Source organism: Chiloscyllium plagiosum, chromosome 34 (assembly GCF_004010195.1).
Source record: "Chiloscyllium plagiosum isolate BGI_BamShark_2017 chromosome 34, ASM401019v2, whole genome shotgun sequence".
Classification (NCBI taxonomy): Eukaryota; Metazoa; Chordata; class Chondrichthyes; order Orectolobiformes; family Hemiscylliidae; genus Chiloscyllium; species Chiloscyllium plagiosum.
In genome coordinates this window covers 39,967,379-39,989,944 of record NC_057743.1, presented here as the reverse complement: position 1 = coordinate 39,989,944, position 22,566 = coordinate 39,967,379, and the positions used below count along the sequence as shown (strand labels likewise).

Here is a 22,566-nt window from a genome sequence, read left to right as displayed (position 1 = left end):
TCTCTCTGTCTCTCTCTGTCTCTCTCTCTCTCTCTCTCTCTCTCTCTGTCTCGCTCTCTCTCGCTCTCTCTCTGTCTCCCCCAGACACTCTCAAGACAGACACTGTCACACACACACCCCACATGTACACATATACGTTTGTGGGGTGAATTTGTACTTGCAGAGTTACGTTGTACTTTGCTCAAAAACTGCATGAATCCATGTAATACTCTGTTAACTTGCTTTTTAGATTACAATCAGTCTAAATATTATGGCACAGACAGGGGGCTAACACCTTCAACATCTGGGCTGACACCAATTGTTAGCATTAACCCGAGAATGTAACTTTATAAAAATGTTTTGTGATTTACATATGAAGGAAATGAAACTATCATGGTCATTCTAACAGATGAGAGACTGAACAAACAAAATCAAGGTATTTTTCAATATATAATTTCAGTTACATCTATAAATTGTGTCTCTTACAATTGTGTCCTCCACAACCACCTGATGAAGGAGCAGCATTCTGAAAGCCAGTGCTTCCAGTTAAACCTGGTGTTGTGTGATTTTTAACTTTGTACACCCAGTCCAACATTGGCATCTCCAAATAATGACTACATGAACAATGTAATTGTTTTTTCCTATCTTAAAATTTAGTTTCAATTTAGACGCCACTGGTTGGGCTAAGTTAGGAATAAAAACTGTGAAAGATTTGTATGTTGATGGTGTTTATGCATCTTTTGAACAATTAATTGATATGTTTTCACTTCCTAAAAGCCACTTCTTTAGATCCCTCCAAGTTTGCAGTTTTGTCTGGAGTTCATTTCAGGTTTTCCCCTCCCTTCCCAATGATTCTGATTTTGATATCTTTCTGGAACTGCCTTCTTCATTAAAGGGGGCTATTTCAGCTAATTATTCAAACATTCATAAAGCATGATCAGATTATCTTGATTCTATTAAACTATCTGGGAGATAATTCCAGGGTGATGTGTGGAAAGAGATTTTAGAAAGGGTGCACAGATCTTCTATCTTTGCAAAACCTTGTTTTATTCAGTGCAAGATGCTACACTGCGCCCACTGTACCAAAGCTCGACTTGCAAAAATATTTGAAGAGATGTCTCCATCCTGTGATCAGTGTCAACAAACCCCAGTAAATTACATGCACATAGCTTTGTCCTCCTTTTAAGGAGATATTGGACTGATACCTTAAATAAGGTGTCAAAGATATCAGGCGAAAATCTTACTCTGAATCTATTACTGCTTTGTTTGGGGTATCACCCTCTTTACCTAATCTTTCTTCCTCTAAAAAAGACATGATGGCATTCACTACCCTATTGGCCAGAAGATTGATATTGTTAAAATGGAAATCCCTAATTCCATCTACTTCTTCACACTAGGTTAGAATGGTGCTATATTTCTTGAAATTAGAAAAGATTAGATTATCCTTATCTGCCTCCTCTAACAAATTTACAAAACTCTGGAACCTTTTCATATGTTAAGGATGTTGTCTTTTTAACTGTTCCAGATTGGAGTATCTTCTGTTGTGGCGATTTTTCTTTTGTTTTCTTTAGCCAATGCGGTTATCTTATTGCTGGTCTAATGGTTTTGTGCTTTGTATATGTTTATATTTATTAGGGTTGTTTGTCATTTTTTTCTTCTTTGTATTTTGGGGGACATATATGCTGCAGGGAGGGTGATCGGGGTTTTGTTTACAGTTGTTTATTGCTTGTGATTGCACCTTGTTCTGTCATTTTTGGTGAAAAATCAAGAATTTTTTTTAAATGAAAATAAATCAATCAAATAAAAAGGGGTGGCATGGTGGCTCAGTGGTTAGCACTGCTGCCTCAGTGCCAGGGACCCAGATTTGATTCCAACCTTGGGCGCCTGTGTGTGGAGTTTGCATGTTCTCCCTGTGTCTGTGTGGGTTTCCTCCCTCAGTCCAAAGGTATGCAAGTCAGGTGAATTGGACATGCTAAATTGCCCATTGTGTGCAGGGATGTGCAGGTTAGATGGATTAGCCAAGGGGACTGCAGGGTTACAGGGATAGTGTGGGGGGTTGGGTCTGGGTGGAATGCTCTTCAGAGAGTTGGTATGGACTTGTTGGGCCAAATGGCCTGTTCCCACACTGTACGGATCCTGAGAAGTCTGGTTTTTGACCTGTGGCAGTTTTTGGGTAGCCTCATTAGCGAATTTACCGGACTCTAGATTGACTGGTTTATAGTTATCAGGTTTATTCTGTCTAAGCAGTAGTATTACAGTGGCAGCCCTCCATACTCTGGCACAACTTCAGTATCCTGTGATGTTTGAAATATGGTCACAGCCTGTGTTACGTCACTTTGCTGGAACGCAACTGGACAAAAGATCAGGATGTAACAAATCAATCATTTTTATTACTTCACTCCTTATCTATAGTTATCCTCTCTCATTGTTGCACCCCACTTTTACATTTTCAATTGTTATCCTCTGAAAATTTAATTTATTAATTCTCCAAAGGATTTCCTGCCCCATCTCTTATTACTCTCTTTCTTTAGTAAATCCTTTAGTAAAAGGTAATTCATTAATCTCTTAAGAAATGATTTGGATAAGTATCTGTATTGAAAGGATGAACATGAACTCAATCAAATATTATATCGAACACTTGCTGATGCACGGAAATTTAACCAGGATACATAGTGCTCAGTGCATGGGGGTAACATAATTCATGATGTAACAACTAGTTTTCATTTCTTGCTTATTTAATTGTAAATCTCTTGTGGTATTGCTCACATGGCTGCAATGTTTAGCTGCTGATCTGGCTTGGGCCATTAATAATCAATCCATAAGGTATATGAGTTGGAGTAATTTTACTGTGTAATCCAAAGCCTTAAAATTATGATACTAATTTGCATAAATGATGCTTGTTGTTCTTGACGGTTAAGGTAGAATCTAAATAAAGTCATAAGTGGAGGCATTTCTGAAGAGAGGCTGATAGTGAGGAAGGACGTTGATAAAATGGTGGCAGAGCACATTGAGGGGGAAGCCTAATAGATTATGTTGCCCTCAGCTGGGGATAGTTCATAGAGTCAGAATTATGGCACAGAAGGAGGCCTTTTGATCCATCATATCCATGACAGTTCATTGTGGAGTAATCCAGTCACTCCCATTCCCCTACTCTGTCCATGTAGGCCTGGAAATTGATATTCTTCAAGACACCTTCCTATTTCTTTTTGAGCTCTGTGTCTCCACCACCCTCTGTGGCATTAACACTTGCTGTGATATAAACAAAAATCTCCTCATTCTCTTAAACTTGTGTTCCCTTGTACCATCATCTAGAGGGGCCAGTGTTTCTTTATGACAATTTAGACAGGGTAGGTAATCATATGCACCTCTATACTGTCTCCCCCATTCTCTTTGCCCCAATTAGAACTGCCCCAACCCCAGCTTCTTCAAATTAACCTTGTAGCTGAAAGCACTGCACCATTTCAGGGGTTCTCCCATCCTTTGTAAAACATGGCTGCCAGAACTGAATGCATTACTTTAGTTGCCTAATTAGAACTTTATAGGGGTTCGACATAAATTCTCTGCTTTCATGCCCAATTTATGATGCACACAATCCTATATATTTTACTCCCTACCCTGTCAATATTTCCTGTCACCTTTATGGATCTGTGCACATGAATTCTAAGGTTCCTCAACTGGTTAATTCCTTAAAATTACAACTAGTAAGTTTAGGAAAAACTTCATCTCAAAGTGGTGGAAATCTAGAGCACTATTCCCAGAAACCTTTGAAGCTGGTAGGTCAATTGAAAATTTCAAAACGGAGATTGATAAAATTTTGGCTGGCGAGAGTATTATGGAATCCAGGCAGGTAAATAGCATTAAAATATATATCAACCTCAAACGAGTTGAATATCAGAACAGGTTGAAGACCCCTCCTGTTCCTGTAAAAAGATGAGGTGAACCAGAAGACACTTGTTACTACTTGGAAATTTCAGACTTTAGGTCTGATTAGCTTTCTGTTTTCAAAGCTTGTTTTGCATCTGTCACAAGGTTACTAGATGGAATATCGTTTTGCATGAAGCAATGTGGGTGAGTCTGAGAGTGTAAAAAAGCAATTAAAACTCCTGAGAATCGTGGTGAGTACTTCTGTCCTACAAGTCCATGATATTGCTATGCAACATGTTTCTGATACGGAAAATTGAGAAACTCCAACTGATTCCATTTTGATGACTCTTAATTTACAGTTGATAACTAGTATTAGATTTAATTGAAGTTTAAGAGCGGTATAACATGCAAATGTTTGTAAACAGGAAAACACATCAGAGGGAAGGAGAAAGATAAGGAAAAAGAGAGGGAGCATGAGCGAAGGAAACGACAGCGAGAAGAGCAAGATAAGGCACGTAGAGAACGAGAAAGGCAGAAACGGAGAGAACTTGCCAGAGAACATTCCAGAAGAGAAAGGTGAAGGAACATAATTTTCCTCTGGGTTAGCAGGCTGTGAAACAATTGTTAAGGATATCTAATGACTCAAAGAAAAGTTCTAAGGACCATATACTTCCATAAAGTGATAGTACAGAAGTGAAGAGTTTTCATCTTTCTGTTAAGTGTTTGGGATCTCTGCAGTTTTCTCTGCTTAATGCTAAACCGTGCACCTTTGCATCCTGTGGAATTGATAGCTTATGCCCACAGTATCAGCTAATGTAACATTAACTTTTTAAATAAAACATTGCTCCTGCAAAAGCTTTCAAACATGCTTGAAACATGGGATCTAGGCTATAACTTTTGTGAAGGTTAACCAACATATGATCACTACAGCAAAGTTCATTTGATTGTAGACTAAGTTCCTTGTACATCCTCTGATATACAGTATCCTGGATACTTAAGAAAGACTCTGCTCATAGCATGCAGTTTATATTTGGTTTTAATGTACACATCACTTCTGCATAACATGCAGTGCAGCAGTCTTGGGGAAATTCATGAATTGGAACAATGCTGGAAGTTATTCTTTCTGCTGAGGCTCAGATAGGATCAAATAAGATTGTACTTCAGCCATTTCATATTTCCAGCAGTTATTTAATCTGTATTACCTCGAGCAATGAATCAAATGGTTTAATGAAATGTGCAATCTCAATCTGCATTATTTACAACCTGTTTTAACCATGGGAACGCAATAATAAAAATAAAACTTCATTTTCATTGCGCTTAAGAACTATATTGCAGAAATCAAGTTTACTTTGTTTTAAGGTTTATCTCCCAAACTACCAAACGACTATTAACTGATATATGTGATTTTTGGAATGCAAAGTACGTATTAAATTGGAGCTTGAGTTTACTGGTGCAGACATCCATTATGCTGGTGACTTACTTAAAATACATATCTTTTGAAAATTATTTTTGAGTTGAAACATTGGGATTGATGTTTCTGCCAATGAGTAGAGCAATGTTGATTTTTGGAAACTTGGATTCATATCACCTGGCTTAAGTTAGGTTTTATTTTTGAACCCCCCCCCATAACCCGAGTGGCATAGTTGGAAATTATGTCAGGGTGTGTCTACTCTTGAGTTACATGTTTTATCTGAATCTGCTTAAGCTACTGCTGGGACATTACCTCCCATTTCTTCCTCTTTCTAGACCAACATCTCTCATATAATTAAATTGCCAATGATTCTGTTCACCACTAGTTTACAATAGATGCTACTGATCCAAATAACTCTTTCATATTCTGTGCTTACTGCTTATCTGTATCAGTTGTTCCTCATTAGAATATCAGTAAATTAGAGAACTGAATCTGTACCCTCCCATTCTGTATTGATTACGCTATGCTCCTTGCGGCCACACAGCAGTGTTTCTACGTTGATCCGCTATCAAAATTATAGAGCAATGTGAAATGATAGGAATTTGTTTTATTAATTTGAAATATTTGCAGATTGAAAGACAATTTGCAAAAATGTTACTCTTACTGACTACCTTGCTTAATTAATGACCTTGACATTGACTACAACGATGATAGATATATTGGTTGTTACATTTCAGAATTCAAAGAGTCATAGAGATTTACAGCCTGGAAACAGACCCTTCGGTCCAACCCGTCCATGCTGACCAGATATCCCAACCCAATCTAGTCCCATCTGCCAGCACCCGGCCCATATCCCTCCAAAACCTTCCTATTCATATACCCATCCAAATGCCTCTTAAATATTGTAATTGTACCAGCCTTCACCACTTTCTCTGGCAGCTCATTCCATACACGTACCACCCTCTGCGTGAAAAAGTTGCCCCTTAGGTCTCTTTTATATCTTTCCCCTCTCACCCTAAACCTATGCCCTCTAGTTCTGGACTCCCCGAACCCAGGGAAAAGACTTTGTCTATTTATCCCATCCATGCCCCTCATAATTTTGTAAATCTCTATAAGGTCACCCCGCAGCACCCCAGTTTTTGGAATGGTTCCAGTGGATTTGAAAATCCCAGATATAATTTATCCCTTCTAGAAAGGAAGGAGTAAAAATCAGAAAGATGTAGGCCATTTAACCTGACGTGTCATATTAAAAATGCTAGAATTCATTAATAGCAGGATATGTAGAAAATCATAGTGAAGTCAAGTCAGTCTGCATGGTTTTATGAAAGGGAAATTCTTTGACTAATTTATTAAGTTTTAGTGTACTTGGATTTCAAAGCCATTTTGATAGCGCAAAGATGACAAGCAAAATAGGAGATCTCAGTCATGGAGTCACAGTGACGTACAGCATAGAAACAGACCCTTCGGTCCAACTCGTCCGTGTTGACCAAATATCCTAACCTAATCTAGTCCCATTTGCCAGCAATTGACCATATCTCTCTCAACCCTTTCTATTCATATATCCATCCATATGCTTTTAAATGTTGCAACTGTACCAGTCTCCTCCACTTCTTCTGGCAGCTCATTCCCTATGCGCATACAGGACTAGTTGGCTAATAGGTGTTCAATTTTGCATTGGTTAATCATAATTATTGAAGAATCTGATCTTTGAGTGCTGGGCCTCAACTGTTGGCAATCTATTAATGACTCTGATGAAGGGAGTGAATAGTAACTAAATTTGTGGATGACACAATGACCATTGTAAGAAAGTAAGTTAAGAGCAAGTTGTAAAGAGTCTACAGTGAGATATAGATGGGTGAAAAGAGTAGGAAAAAAATTGGAGTATGAACTTTAATGTAGGAAAATGTGAAATTATTGACTTTAGCAGAAATAATGGAAAAATTAAATTATTTAAATGGGAAGAGATTACAGACCTCTGGACCTGGGCTGTGCTGGAACACGATCATACAAATGTAGAATGCAGGTACAGCAACTGATTAGGAAGACAAATACAATAATGGTGTTTACTGCAGAGAATCAAATATAAAAATAAGAAAGTGTTACTATCGATGTATAGAGCCTTGAGTGAGACTGCATCTTGAGTAATGTATACATCTTTTGACGCCTTACCTAAGAGAATATTGCATCAGAAGCAGTTCAGAAAAGTTTCATTCATGTCATTCCTCGGATGAGGGCCTATTTTATGAGGAAAGATTAGACTGAGTTTGTACGTACTGGAGTTTAGAAGAATGAGAATTACTTTTGTGCAAACATATAAGAACCTGAGGAGACTTGACAGGGTGGATGCTGAAAAGATGTTTCCATGTGTTGGAGAGTTTTGAACTAGGGAATGCAGTTTGAAGATTGAGTTCTCCATTTAAGATGGCGATATTTTTCTTTGTGGGCATTTAAACTATGATATTCTGTTTACTTGGAGAGCAATAGAGGCTGGGTCCTTGAATATAATCAGTTGAGTTGGACAGATATTTGTTTGGCAAGGGAGAGTTATTGGGGAGGGGTTGTTTGTGAAGTTGAGGCCACAATTAAATCAGTCATGATCTTCTTGAATAGTGAAGTAGGCTGAAGGAACCAAATTTGAATCTAGGATCTGTGTGTTCTAATTTGGATTAGGTAATGTTGCTCATCTTTTCTAAAGCTTTCCTGTGAGATTTTAGTTGTGTAATCAGAACAATGGTGTTTAATCAAGCTAAAATTTGTCATGTGGTAAATAAATGTATACTTGTATCTTAGAAGAGAACATAGCCATTTTTGTTACTTTTAAGACATAAAATGTTTTCTTAGTTTCTTGATGAACAGTACCCTGTGTCAAATCTTCCTGCATTAGAATTCAGCTATTTCATTGTTCTCAGCCCAGTCAGCCACCTACTCTTCAATTTTGATTTATAAATCTATTTTATAAGAAAATATTGGAGTAGGTTCCCTTTTCAAAAAATAGCAATAAATTTTTATTTGTCAAACAGTATAGCAATTCCTTTGTCTATATTTGTTAAGCGGACTTATCGGAGTTGTGAAGGTATTCTGATCTTTATTTTAACCACAAATTATATTGAAGTTGTTAATTGCCAAATATATATTTACTAAGTTAAAGTAGTAAACAAATAATTTTACTACTCTCGTTATCCAACCTGGGTGAATAGATAGAGTTAGTGATACTTGTCTTTTCCCTAGAATGAGGGATTTTGAGACCGGTAGCAAAATTTTAAAGTGACAGAAGAATTTTTGAAAAGACATGAGGGACAAATCGTTTACACAGATGGTGGTTCACATATGGCCTGAATTTCCTGAGGTAGTGGGGATGTGGGTACAGTTAGAATGTTTAAAAGACATTTGGATGAGTACATGAATAGGAAAGACTTGGAAGGATTTGGGCCAGGAGCAGGCAGGTGGGACTAGTTAGTTTGGCATTATGTTCTGCACGAACTGGTTGGACTGAAGGGTTTGCATCCATATGATTCAGTGACTCAAGGTGGGCGTTGCTAGCTGGCAGCATTTACTGTCTGTCCCTAGTTGCCCTTGAGAAGGTGGTGGTGAGCTGTCTTCTTGAACCACTGTAGTTTATCTGCTGTCGGTTGACCCACAATGCTCTTAGGGAGGGAATTCCAGCATTTTGATCCAGCAATAATAAAGGAACAGCGTTCTATTTCTGAGTCAAGATAGTGAGTGGCTTGGAGTGGATCTTGCAGGGGGTGGTGTTCCCATATATCTGCTGCCCTTGTCCTTCCAGGTGGAGGTGCACGTGGATTTGAAAGGTACAATCTAAAGATCTCTGAATTTCTGCACTGCATTTTTGAGATAGTTGTAGCAGTATGTACTGAACATTGGTGTTGAAGGATGTGGTGCCAATGAAGCAGGCTACTTTGTCCTGGATGATGTCAAACTTCTTGTGTTGTTGGAGCTGCACCCATCCAGGCAAGTGGGGTCTATTCCATCATACTCCTGACTTGTGCCTTGTAGATGGACATGCTTTTTTTTTATTGAGGGGGGAGGTTGGTTCAGGAGGTGAGTTATTCACTGCAGTGTTCTTACCGGCTGATCTGCTGTTGTAAGTCACTGTGTTTATGTGGTGAGTGCAATTGAGTTTCTGGTTAATGGGTAGCCCCCAGGATGTTGATAGTGGGAGATAACACTACTGAATGTCATGGGGCGGTGGTTAGATGATCTCCTATTGGTGATGGTTGAAGCCTGGCATTTGTGTGGTGAGAATGTTAATTGCCACTTGTCAGCCCAAGCCTGGATATTGTTTAGATCTTGTTGCATTCGAACATGGACTGCTTCAGTATCTGAGGAATCAGGAGTAGCACTGAACATTGCAATCATTGGTGAACTTCCCCAGTTCTGATCTTATTGATGGAGCGAAAGTCATTGATGAAGCAGCTGAAGATGGTTGGACCTCGGACACTCCCCTGAGGAACTCCAGCAGAGATGTCCTGGAGCTGAGATGACTGACCTCCAACAACCACAACCATCTTCCTGTGTGCCAGATAGGACTCCAACAGCAGAGCTTTTGTACCCCCCCCGATCCCCACTGATTCCAGTTTGTGTCCCCCGATCCTGACTGATTCCAGTTTTGCTAAGGCGGCTTGATGCCAAGGGCTGTAACTCTCATTTCACCTTTGTAATTCAGCTCTTTTGCTCATGATTGAACCAAGGCTATAAGGAGGTCAAGAGCTTAGTGACCCTGGCAAAATCCAAACTAGGTATCACTGAACCTGCATATCTTTGGACAGTGAGAGGGAACCAGACAAACTGGAGGAAGCCCACAGAGACACTGGAAGAACTTGCGAATTCTACACAAACAGTCACCCAAGGTTAGAATCTAACACAGGTCCGAGGTGCTGTGAGGCCGCAGTGCTAATCGCTGTCCTACTGAGTTGCCCATAATCCCCCATCCAGAGTACATTTTGTGCTTTTGCCACCCTCCGTGCTTCCTCCGATTGTTGTTCAGCATGGAGGAGTACTCGATCATAAGCCAAAGGGAGGACAAGTAGGTATTAATCAGCAGGAGGTTTCATTGCCCACGTATGACCTGAAGCCATCAGATTTCATGGGGTCAGAGTTAATGTCGAGGACTCCAAGGACAACTTGCTCCTAACTGTATACTATTGTGCTGACACCTCTGCTGGTTTTATCCTGCCGTTGGTACAGGACATATCCAGGGATGGTGATACTGGTATTGGGGACATTGTGTGTAAGGTGTGATTTCATGAGTATAAGAATATCAGGCTATTGCTTGACTAATCTGTGAGACAGCTCTCCCGATTTTGGCACTAGCCCCCAGATGTTAGGAAGGAGGACTTTGCAGGGTTGACAGGGCTGTTTCTGCCAGTGTCTTTTCCGGTGGCTCAATGCCAGGTGGTCTGTCTAATTTCATTTCTTTGTTGGGATTTTGTAGCGATTGATACAATTTGAGTAGCTTACGAGGCCATTTCAGAGGGTAATTGAGAGCCAACCACGTTGCTGTGGGTCTGGAGTCACATGTAGGACAGATCGAGTGAGGATGGCAGATTTGCTTCCCTGAAAGACAATAATGAACCAGATGAGATTTTTTTGGACAATCAGCAAGTTGTACAATCATCGGTAGATTCTTAATTCCAGATTTTTAATTGAATTTAAATTTCCACCATCTGCTCTGGCAGGATTGAACCTGCGTTCCCAGAACATTAGTGACATTCTGGATTAATAGTTTAGTGATATTACAACTAGGCCATCACGTCTCTTGATAAGAGACTGAGTAAATTGGACACTTTTTTGCAGTGTCTAAGAAAGCAAGGTGATCCCATTGAGACAGACAGGATTCTGCGGCAGTTTGGAACAGGATATATGTTGAGAGCTTATCTGTGCTTATCATGGAAATCCAATTACAGGCATCTTCTCAGGATGAGGGGTTATCATTTAGAACTGAGGAGGAGGAATTTTTTTTTCAGAAGGTTATGAACTTTAAGCATTCTCTATCCTAGAGGGTTAAGGTTGCTTCTCATTGTGTACATTTATGGCCGGAATAGCCTGAGTTTTGGTGCCTCAAAATTGAGGGACATGAGTGGCCAGAAAATAGTTAGCTGAACAGGCTGAATGAATTACTCCTGTGTGATTGCAGAATAGAGCTCAGTTGTTGCCAACAAAGATCATCCTGTTATGTGTGAAAGAAACCCACAGCGATCTTGTGAAAAATCATGGCAATATATTATTTGTTATGTGTAATGCAGACTTACTGCCTAATTGAAAATAGCAAGAAAACAAGCTTTATCTTGTGTTGTGATAGACCTTGGTCCTGAAATGAAGCTTTCTACACCATTAAAAAGTTTGTAAACGTAGTTTCTAGAACATAGCTTTGATCTTCAGAACTGAAGTGTATCGATCCATACATTGAAATAAAGTTCCCTGGATTCTACAGTGGGGTTATTTAAGTAGGTTTTGTTTTTGTTTTGATAGGCACATGAAACCTTTTATAGATACAAGCAATGTGGGGCAGGGCAGTCCTTGGTGAGTGACGTGAGCTGTTGTGTGTGTGAAGTGTGAAAACACCACTTGATGTTTTCTGTTTGAATACTTTTTATAAACTTATCACCTTGTGGTGAATCTTCCAGGGACCGTCTTGAGCAACTTGAGCGTCAGAGGGAACGGGAGAGGAGAATGAGGGAGAGAGAACAACAGCAGAAGGAACAGTGGGAGCAACAGAAGGAACGTGAAAGGCTCAAGGGGCGAGATATCAGGAGAGAAGGTATATATACTGTTTAAAACTAGGACTGATAATCTGTCAGTTCTGATATCTAATATACAATGTATTCTTTTAGATTTTCAAATCCAGGTTATGTTTTTAATGGTTATATGATGTTGCTTTAAAAAAATTGGAATAATTATACTGCATGCTGTTAGTATATGAACTTCCATAATCCCCTCCACCACAAAGATACTGCTTGAAACTCCAAAACTTCACCTGCCCCAATCTCGGACCACTGCTACAGAAATCCCCCTCTCTCGCCCACCCCCTCGTTTCCTCCCTCCCCCATCTCGCCCCACCACCCTCGCCGTCCTCCTCGCCCCCTTTCTCGCCGTCCTCCTACTGAATTACTCCCATTGTGACCTTTATCTTTGCAATAGGGTATTACAGGAACGTGTTTGAATTAGAATGAGTATATGTTTCCCAAGACAAATTTTGATTTCTATCATTGTATGTGGCAAGGTAGCATTTGTTACTTGTTCTTAATTCCATTTCAGAAGGCTGTTAACAGTTAGCCGCATTGCTGTAGATGTGCAGTTATGTTTGAGATATTAGTGAAGATATTAGTGAGATATTGAGATAAAGGACATTAGTGAACCAGATGGATTTTTGCAAGAATTCATGATAATTGTCTTGGTCATCATTATCGAGATCAGATTTATGATCCATATTTGTTAATTGAATCTAGATTCCACCAGTGTTTGTGTATTAGCAAGGAATTATCATATTGTATTTTATGAAAAATAAAGTTGACAACTCCTTAATGTTGGAAAGGCTTTATGTCAGTCACCTATGTAGTGTTATTAGTCTGTTTGTGGAGATACAATGTGCCATTCATTTACAGTCTATTTGCCTAGCTACTTTTACAAAGCAAGTATAGGTGTCAGGTGCACAATAATACTGAAAAGAGGACACTATTGTTGTCTTACAACTGAAGCCCTATCTATAATGTGATCTTTAACTAATCTGGTCAGACCTACAAGATGTCATATGAGGTTGAGGACTCTGAGTATGTACTCAATGCAGTTTAGAAGCATGAGTAGGGGTGGGTGCCATTGGGACTGAAAGAATACTGAGAGGCCTGAATAGAATGGCCATGAAGATGGTGATTCCAGTAGTGACAGAGATTAGGAACCAAGGGCGCAGCCTCAAAGTGAAAAGATGACCCATCAGAACTGAGATAAGGAGGAATTTCTTCAGCTCGAGGGTGGTTGATATGTGAAATGCGTCCTTGCAGAAGGCTGTGGAGGCCAAGTCACTGTGTGTCTTTCAGATAGAGATAGATCCTTAATTGTTAAGGAGATCAAGGGTTATTGAGAGATGGGGTGAGAAACGTATCAGCAGTGATTGAATGGCAGAGCAGATGCAATGGTCCAAATGGCCTAATTCTGCTCCTATATTTTATGGTCCAACAGTTATATTAGATTTCAGCCTGGTCTGGTCTAGCCCAGGACAAATAATGCATATGAAAATTTGCCTGAAAAGGGTATAGCAACTAGTTAGGCCTCAATTTCTGTACTGTTGCAGCATGTGTGTGCTGTAGGCTGGATGATCATGGGCCTCTTGGGGTTAAAGTAGCATTGAGAGATGCAAAATGCAGGCAGGAATTAAGTGTTGTAGTTCAGTGTAAGACCATCTTGATAATTCAGTAATGATTAATGCATTGTTCAGATGAAGCGATTTTAAAATTTACTATATTTGATCTGTTTTTGCCTTCTATTTTAGCTATTCCAATTATCTTTTTGCAAATAAAATAGAACCACTAATCCATTTTCCAGATGGCTCTGTCCTGAAATAAGAGACTGAGTACTCTAGCACAAGATGATACAAAGTTAGGTGGACAGGCAGGTAGTGCTGAGGAAGTGGGGAGGCTGCAGAAGGATCTAGACAGTTTGGGAGAGTGGTCCAGGAAATGGCTGATGGAATTCAATGTGAACAAATGCGAGATCTTGCACTTTGGAAAAAAGAATACAAGCATGGACTACTTTCTAAACAGTGAGAAAATTCGTAAAGCCAAAGTACAAAGGGGTCTGGGAGTGCTCGTCGAGAATTCTCTAAAGGTAAACATACAGGTTGAGTCCATGATTAAGAAAGCGAATGCAATGTTGTCATTTATCTCAAGAGGGTTGGAATATAAAAGCACCGTTGTGCTACTGAGACTTTCTAAAGCTCTAGTTAGGCCCCATTTGGAGTACTGTGTCCAGTTTTGGTCCCCACACCTCAGGAAGGACATACTGGCACTGGAGCGTGTCCAACAGAGATTCACAACTGATGATCCCTGGAATGATAGGTCAAACATACGAGGAATGGCTGAGGATCCTGGGATTGTATTCATTGGAGTTTAGAAGATTAAGGGGAGATCTAATAGAAACTTACAAGATAATACATGGCTTGGAAAGGGTGGACGCTAGGAAATTGTTTCCGTTAGGCGAGGAGACTAGGACCCGTGGACACAGCCTTAGAATTAGAGGGGGTAAATTCAGCACAGAAATGCGGAGACATTTCTTCAGCCAGAGAGTGGTGGGCCTGTGGAATTCATTGCCGCACAGTGCAGTGGAGGCCGGGACGCTAAATGTCTTCAAGGCAGAGATTCATAAATTCTTGCTGTCACAAGGAATTAAGGGCTACGGAGAGAATGCGGGTAAGTGGAGTTGAAATGCCGATCAGCCATGATTGAATGGCGGAGTGGACTCGATGGGCCGAATGGCCTTACTTCCACTCCTATGTCTTATGGTCTTAAGATGCAGCCCACTTAAAGTGATTTAGCTGGAATGCGTATAATATTTAAAGCTTTCTTTTTAAGAATGTAGCTTTCTATCTGTTTTAATTCTTGTCCATTTAGTTTGGTTTGATTTGATTCAGCTTTCCTGTTCTCTTTCAGTTATGATACAGCAAAGAATAGCAAAGGAGGAGTACACTGCAAAAATAAAGTCTCATCACAGAAGTCATAGCCCAGTGTGGTATCACACAGAGAGGATTGAACTTGGAGGTGGAAGAAAAATTGGTAAAGTTAACAAATAGGATAAATTTTAACTATTGTACATCTTACATAATTTTACACAAATTATGTCTGGCTTCATGCTAGCTGCACTTGAATTGGAATTCGTGAAATACATGTAGCACTATGAGTGCCCCATAGTCATAAAAAAGTGTAACAATCCAGCATTGAGCTGTAAAATCCCAAAAAGGGTGGAAAAATGAAAGCTTATTAAGTATGTTGCCCAATCAACTATATGCCATATTTTACTCATTCAATGAGAACATCACAAACTCTGAGAAGCAATAAAAGAAATCCTCAGTCAAATCAGGAAAGTCCATCAGAGAGTTTCCTTTCTGACCGCTTAATTCAAGTCACGCTCCAGACAAATTGCGTATGACTCATCCCAAGCCTTGTAGAACTGGAATGCAAACCTGACTCCAGATGTAGAAAGCAATTCCGAGGGTATATTGGGGAGCTGATTAGCAAATAACAATAAGGCGAAGAGTATGAGTATCGAAGAGGAAAAGGATGGTTACTAAATTGTGAGGCTGGAGAAGAGACCAATAGTGTAAAATGTTTAAGGAAGAACTTTCCAGAGGAGAGCTAATGAATCGCATGTGTAACGTTTCTGTCTGTAAATCTTTGTCCAATTTGTTTCCATGCAGTTAAAGAGGAGAGGCATGAAGAGAAAGATCCACTGTCTGATTTGCAGGATATAAGTGACAGTGAAAGAAAGACAACATCTGGTGAATCCTCCTCAGGTATTGTAGATATCCTGGCCTCCCAAAAGCTAGGGTACAAATGTTAAGCAGTAAAGACATCAATAAATGGTTTCTACCAGGCATAGTTGGCTCCAGGTCTTGTTACAGACTTGGTCCAAACTTGGACAAAAGAGCTAGATGTGAGGTAAGAGTGATTACCCTTGACATAAAGCACCATCTGACCCGAGTGCCATCAAGGAGACCGAGCAAAACTGAAGCAACTGAGAATCCTGGGAAAACTTTCTACTGGCATAAAATGAGATCATTGTAATTATTGCAGGCCAATTACGTAAGCCTCAGGGACGTTGTTGTAAGCATTTCTTTGAGTAGTGTCCTAGTCCCAGCCGTCAAAAGCCTTCCCTCCTTCATGAGGTCAGAAATTGAGCTATTCTGTGATAGCACAGTGTTCAGTTCACAGCTCTATAGATAATGAATCAATCTGTACCTACATTCAGCAAGACCTGGACAACTTCCAGGTTTGGGCTAATTTAGTGGCAGGGAATATTTGTAGTGCGCAATTGCCCAGCAATGATCATCTCTTAACAATAGAGTCTCTGACCACTTCCTCTGAACATTCAGTGGTTGAATTCATCACAGAATCTCTTCACCTGAACATTCTCAGAGATATCATGGAGCAGAAACTGAACTAGGGACTATAAACACCTAGTAACATGATCAGGTCAGAGACTGGAATTCTTTGAGCAACTCACCTTCTTACACTCCAAAGCCTGATTGCCATCTATGAGGCACCAGACGAGAGTGTGATGGAGTACGCTCTCTCCTGAATGAGTGAATGCAGTTCTCAGAAGCTCCACACCTTTCCAGGACATTATTCACTATCTTAAGGATTTATTACTGCTACAGTGACGGAGAGAATGTGTACTGCCCAGAAGATACACTTCAACTTGCCAGGGCTGCTTTGACAGCATCTTTGAAACCTATGATCTTTTCTGACTGGAAGCGAAAGGTTGAATGGGGGATTCCTACTCTGCAATTTCCATCACTCCATCCAGACTTGGAAATAAATTGTACTTCCTTAGTGATGCTGGGTTAAAGTTTTGGACCTCTCAATTTAACAGCAGTGAAGTATATACATGGATTGTAAAGTTTCATAAATGTGATTCTCTACCATTATAGGAACAAATAAATGCTGGCAGTACCACATTCCACAAACTAATAAAACAATTGACTCTCAGTGGCATATACAGTAATATGTTAATCTGTCGTGTTAAGCAACTCATTCTGCCAACGAAATATGTTGCATCTATGAGCTCATATGGTAGAGCCTATGTGGTGATTTCCTGAGCGTGGTATGCAATATGCAGCAAGATTCATATGGATTATTCATCCATGAATTGAGAACAGTCACACGAGACACAAACATCTTTTACCTCATTTACTCTCTCTCCGACTTGCCCCTCCACCCCAACTAGCTGCAAAGAATGACAATTCTTACAGCCACTACATCTTGCACAGTTAGACCGACTCAAGATGAATCCATAGAAAGGTCCTCCCAGCCTGTTTTTGTGTCATGATTTTTTTGAGTTATGGAGCTTTCCAGTCAAGTAGTAATGCATGATGTGGTTAACCTAAGAGGAGGTGCTAAAATAAATTTGAACATTAACAGGGACGATTTTCATCCAAGAGGACTGCTGCAAATGTTTGTTTCATTTAAGTTCCATAAACTGCTGAACTCAGTACATTTTCCAAACCCGTTTTCCCACAGTTATATCAGAATTTAATGCTAGTCTGTTTTAGTGGTCTTAATTCTGTAAGTTATTCTTTCACAGAGCATGTTTACACAAAATATTGTGTAATTTTAAAAAATATTTGTAAGGGGTTCTTCATTGTGGACACCTCCTTCAACACTTATTTTATGACTCGATGTTCTGCTTTTGTTTCTGAATATCTTTAATAGGGTCTGCAACTGCCTCCGAGGAAGAAGAGAGCAGCAGCGAGGCATCTGAAGAGTCTCCCAGTCTGTCTGAGGTCGAATCTGAACAATCTCCTGGTGAGGACTAAATTTTCACAAAAGTTCCATGCAGAGGCTTAGGCACCTGTAAACTAGCTCACTCTTGCCAATGAGTAATTCTGCATGTTTGGTGTCATGGCTTCGTAAAGGTATTTTAAATAATAAAAAATTTGTAACGGGATACAGTCGTCCTCTGTCACTCTCCCAGTGCTGATGCATATCTACTTCTGAAGCGAACAGCTAATTTCTCCTTGCGCTATCTGATCCAAATAGGTTCTGAATAAACATGCTAGAATCTTCGGTGGAGTAAATACCCGAAGAATTTAGAATTGAGGACCTTTCTGATTTTTAAGGGTTTGACTTTCTTTGCATTAGGAGAAATTAGTGAAGAGGAGGAACTCAGTGATGAAGAAAGGCAGAATGGAAATCACATCCAAATCGGTAAATGATGTTGTCTGTTTTCCCTTTCTCAAATCTAATGTGTAAGTTACGCTTTTGTGTGTTATTTGTACTTCCTGATACTGAAATATTTAGTTACAGAGTCAAAATTTGATCACGATTCAGAAGAGAGTGTGGAAGAGGAAGAGGAGGAGATGGAGGAGGAGGAGAGTCTGGTCTCAAATACTCCCACCGAAGGGGAATATGTTCCTGATTCTCCTCCTGTTTCACCAGTTGAACTGAAAAAAGAATTGCCACAGTACTTGCCTGCTCTTCAGGTATTTAACCAGGATCTTACAACTTAGAATCTTAAACTTGATTCAAACCATTTAAAATTATTCATAGATTTGCATACTACAACTACTCTGTCCTTGTCTTGTAATGTAAATGATAAAAGCAGGGGCACACAGCAATCTTAATCCAAAAATAATTTTAATTCATTAGTCTGGGTAATACACAGATGTCACAATTGTTTCACATCCACAAGGGTCTTATAGATTCAGTGGACCAAGAGTAATTTAATCTATTGAAAGGAGCCTCACCCAGCAGATGGGAATGTAGAAAGCAGGGAAGGGGGGCAGAAATAGATTGACACCAAACATAAAAAATTTAATTATAATATTTGCTTGAATAATATATCAAAACAAATGTATTGCGTATTTATATTATTAATCATCTACAGGTTACTGTGCAGGAGACTTTGAAGAACCTGAGATACCAGCAATATTTTTAATTCTTTTACTAATGCTCACGTAACTCTCCTGCCCCAACCTCGGGATTCTCTACATTCCCCCAAGTGTGAAAGGGAAAAAAATGGTTAAGACTAAACTTGGGCCCTTGAAGACAGAAATGGGTGAATTTATTATGGGGAATAAGGAAATGGCAGAAGAGTTGAATGCATACTTTGGACCTGTCTTCACTGCGGAAGACACAAGCAATCTTCCAGATGTAATAGTGGCTGAAGGACCTAGGTTAATGGATGAACTGAAGGGGATTTATATTAGGCAGAAAATGGTGTTGAATAGACTGTTAGGTCTGAAGGCTGATAAAGTCTCTGGGACCTGATGGTCTGTGTCCCAGGATACTTAAGGTGGCTGTAGAAATCGTGGACGCATTGGTAATCATTTTCCAATGTTCTATCAATTCAGGATCAGTTCCTGCAGATTGGAGGGCGACTAATGTTGCCGCACTTTTCAAGAAAGGAGGGAGAGAGAAAACAGGGAATTATAGACCGGTTAGCCAGACGTCAGTGGTGGGAAAGATGCTGGAGTCAATTATAAAAGATGAAATTACGACTCCTTTGGATAGCAGTAACAGGATACGCCAGAGTCAGAATGGATTTACGAAGGGGAAATCGTGCTTTTACTAATCTTCTGGAATTTTGTGAGGATGTAACTATGAAGATGGACAAGGGAGAGCCAGTGGAGGTAGTGTACCTGGGCTTTCAGAAAGTGTTTGATAAAGTCCCATGTAAGAGATTAGTGAGCAAAATTAGAGCACATGGTATTGGGGGCAAGGTACTGACTTGGATTGAAAATTGGCTGACTGACAGGAGCAAAGAGTAGTGACAAACGGCTCCCTTTTGGAATGGCAGGCGGTGACTAGTGGGGTACCACAAGGTTTGGTGCTGGGACCGCAGCTGTTTACAATATACATCAATGATATAGATGAAGGCATTACAAGTAATATTAGCAAATTTGCTGATGACTCAAAGCTGGGTGGCAGGGTGAAATGTGACAAGGGTGTTATGAGAATACAGGGTGACCTTGGACAGACTAGATGAGTGGACGGATGCATGTCAGATGCAGTTTAATGTGGATAAATGTGTGGTTATCCACTTTAGTGGCAAGAACAGGAAGGTAGATTACTATCTAAACGGAGTCAAGTTAGGTAAAGGGGAAGTACAGTGATATCTAGGCGTTCTTATCCATCAGTCAATGAAAGCAAGCATGCAGGTACAGCAGGCAATGAAGAAATCTAATGGCGTCCTGGCCTTCATAACGAGGAATTGAGTATAGGAGCAAAGAGGTCCTTCTGCAAATGTACAGGGCTCTGTTGAGACCGCACCTGGAGTATTGTGTGCAGTTCTGATCTCCATATTTGAGGAAGGATACTCTGGCTATTGAGGGAGAGCAGCGTAGGTTCATGAGGTCTATTCCCGGAATGGCGAGACTATCATATGTTGGAAGATTGGAGCGACTGGTCTTGTGTACACTTGAGTTTAGAAGGATGAGAGGGGATCTGATTGAGTTGTATAAGATTATTAAAGAATTGGACACTCTGGAGGTAGGAAGCATGTTTCTGCTGATGGGTGAGTCCCGAACCAGAGGACACAGTTTAAAAATAAGGGGTAGGCCATTTAGAACAGAGTTGAGGAGAAACTTCTTCACCCAGAGAGTGGTGGGTATATGGAATGCTCTGCCCCAGAAGGCAGTGGAGGCCAAGTCTCTGGATACTTTCAAGAAAGAGATGGATAGAGCTCTTAAAGATAGTGGAATCGAGGGTTATGGGGATAAGGCAGGAACAGGATACTGATTGTGGATGATCAGCCATGATCATCATGAATGGTGGTGCTGGCTCAAAGGGCCGAATGGCCTACTCCTGCACCTATTGTCTAAGTACTGCTGTCCTGATTGTTTCAGCATTTCTCAGTGATAGCACCCCTTTTATTGATAAAAGAAAAAGAAATTGTGTATTGTACAACATTTGTAACATCCCTAAAATGTGCTATAACCGCAAGTTTAATTTCTCTTTGTTTATTTGTTTCAAGGGTTGCCGTAGTGTAGAAGAATTTCAGTGTCTTAATAGAATTGAAGAAGGAACTTATGGTGTAGTTTATAGAGCTAAAGACAAAAAGACAGGTGAGTGGTGGTTTTCAATACAATGTAATTAGCTATTTGCAAACAGATACTATGTTCAATCGGTAATTCAGGCAGTTCGATTTTTAGTTGAGTTTAAGACTTGCACAACTTAAAAAGTGAAAAAGCCAGTAGTGGCAGATCAGAGTACTGGGTTACCTGAAAGGTAGTTTCATCAAGTTAATGTAAAGGCCATTAGAAGAGGTTGTAACATCATGAAATCTTTTATCTTTCTAATTGGAGTGTGATCATCATTTATTTTATATGCCTGAAGTTATCCCTGGGATGGTGGATGTTCTTGTTAGTTTGACTTTTCATCACTTCAGAAGACAGTTAAGATTGAAGCACATGAGTCCAAGACTAGAGTAAGCAAATCAAGTGCCAGTGTTAGTGGGACCACTTGGGAGATTTAATCTGATACTTCTGATCACTGCGTTCCACTTCAGCAATTAATGGATAATAACTGTCACCAGTGTTGGAGAAGGCCACTCATCAGGTCAGACTGCAGACAGGCTAAATGCAGAGCCAGCATTACATATTCCATCACCTACTTATGACTTGTGCAGAGAAACATCACCTACTTTTGAGTCTAGTCATTAGTATACTTATAACTACACATTGCTTTTTGTGAGGTTACAGTATATTTTAATGTAACTTGTTCTTTTAGAGATATGGATTTCAGAGCTCCTTCCTTTTCCAAAAAGCTAAGAATATCAAATCTTCATTTCTCTGTAAAGGCAGTATTCAGGGATTCACATAACTATCCTCTGTTGCACTGAATAGTTTTCAAAGTAAATAATATTGCAACATCAAAATGAAGCTCTTGTCTCTTGCAAAGGTAACCACATAGTTCAATAAATATATGGATCGAACTCTTTCGTTTTTTTATGTTAGGGGTGTAAGAATACAGTCTGCCTGATCTATAGATTTGATCCACCTTTGGCTCCTATATAGAATTATAGCCAGTTTTTGTATTTTGTTAGAATTTGTAAATGACATAAATATATAAATAATAACTTTGAATCAGGAATCCTGAAGATGCCATAGGATGATATGTTGGGATTGATTTGTTTCAGATGAGATAGTGGCTTTGAAACGATTAAAAATGGAAAAGGAGAAGGAAGGGTTTCCAATTACGTCTCTCCGAGAAATCAACACAATTTTGAAAGCACAGCACCCAAACATTGTCACTGTTAGGGTAAGCAAGCAACAATTACTTTTGTGTGGGGCGGAGACATTCTGAGAGACTTGAGGTTACCCTGGTTTTTAACCAAGCTAGATTAGATCCAGTTTCGACTGGAATATTTAAGCAAAGTTTGCAGAAATTCAGTATTTACTGTGGAAAAGGATATGGAAGATACAGACTGTAGGGAAATAGATGGTGACATCTTGCAAAATGTCCAGATTACAGAGGAGGAAGTGCTGGATGTCTTGAAACGGTTAAAGGTGGATAAATCCCCAGGACCTGATCAGGTGTACCCGAGAACTCTGTGGGAAGCTAGAGAAGTGATTACTGGGCATCTTG

At 39.8% G+C, this 22,566-nt stretch overlaps 1 protein-coding gene across 15 annotated transcripts in view; it reads left to right on the top strand.

Moving 5' to 3' along the window:
* cdk11b (cyclin-dependent kinase 11B) overlaps positions 1 to 22,566 on the top strand; it is a 63,309-nt gene that overhangs the window by 30,225 nt on the left and 10,518 nt on the right. For 10 of the 15 annotated variants that reach the window (XM_043676287.1, XM_043676276.1, XM_043676285.1 and 7 more), the window contains 10 exons: positions 4,269 to 4,419; positions 11,744 to 11,794; positions 11,899 to 12,032; positions 14,914 to 15,036; positions 15,678 to 15,773; positions 17,692 to 17,784; positions 18,121 to 18,186; positions 18,280 to 18,461; positions 20,954 to 21,044; positions 22,118 to 22,239. In XM_043676287.1, the coding sequence (XP_043532222.1) occupies positions 4,269 to 4,419; positions 11,744 to 11,794; positions 11,899 to 12,032; positions 14,914 to 15,036; positions 15,678 to 15,773; positions 17,692 to 17,784; positions 18,121 to 18,186; positions 18,280 to 18,461; positions 20,954 to 21,044; positions 22,118 to 22,239 (1,109 nt within the window). The remainder of the gene's footprint in view (positions 1 to 4,268; positions 4,420 to 11,743; positions 11,795 to 11,898; positions 12,033 to 14,913; positions 15,037 to 15,677; positions 15,774 to 17,691; positions 17,785 to 18,120; positions 18,187 to 18,279; positions 18,462 to 20,953; positions 21,045 to 22,117; positions 22,240 to 22,566) is intronic. The other 5 variants (XM_043676284.1, XM_043676280.1, XM_043676278.1 and 2 more) reach the window with 4 other exon arrangements.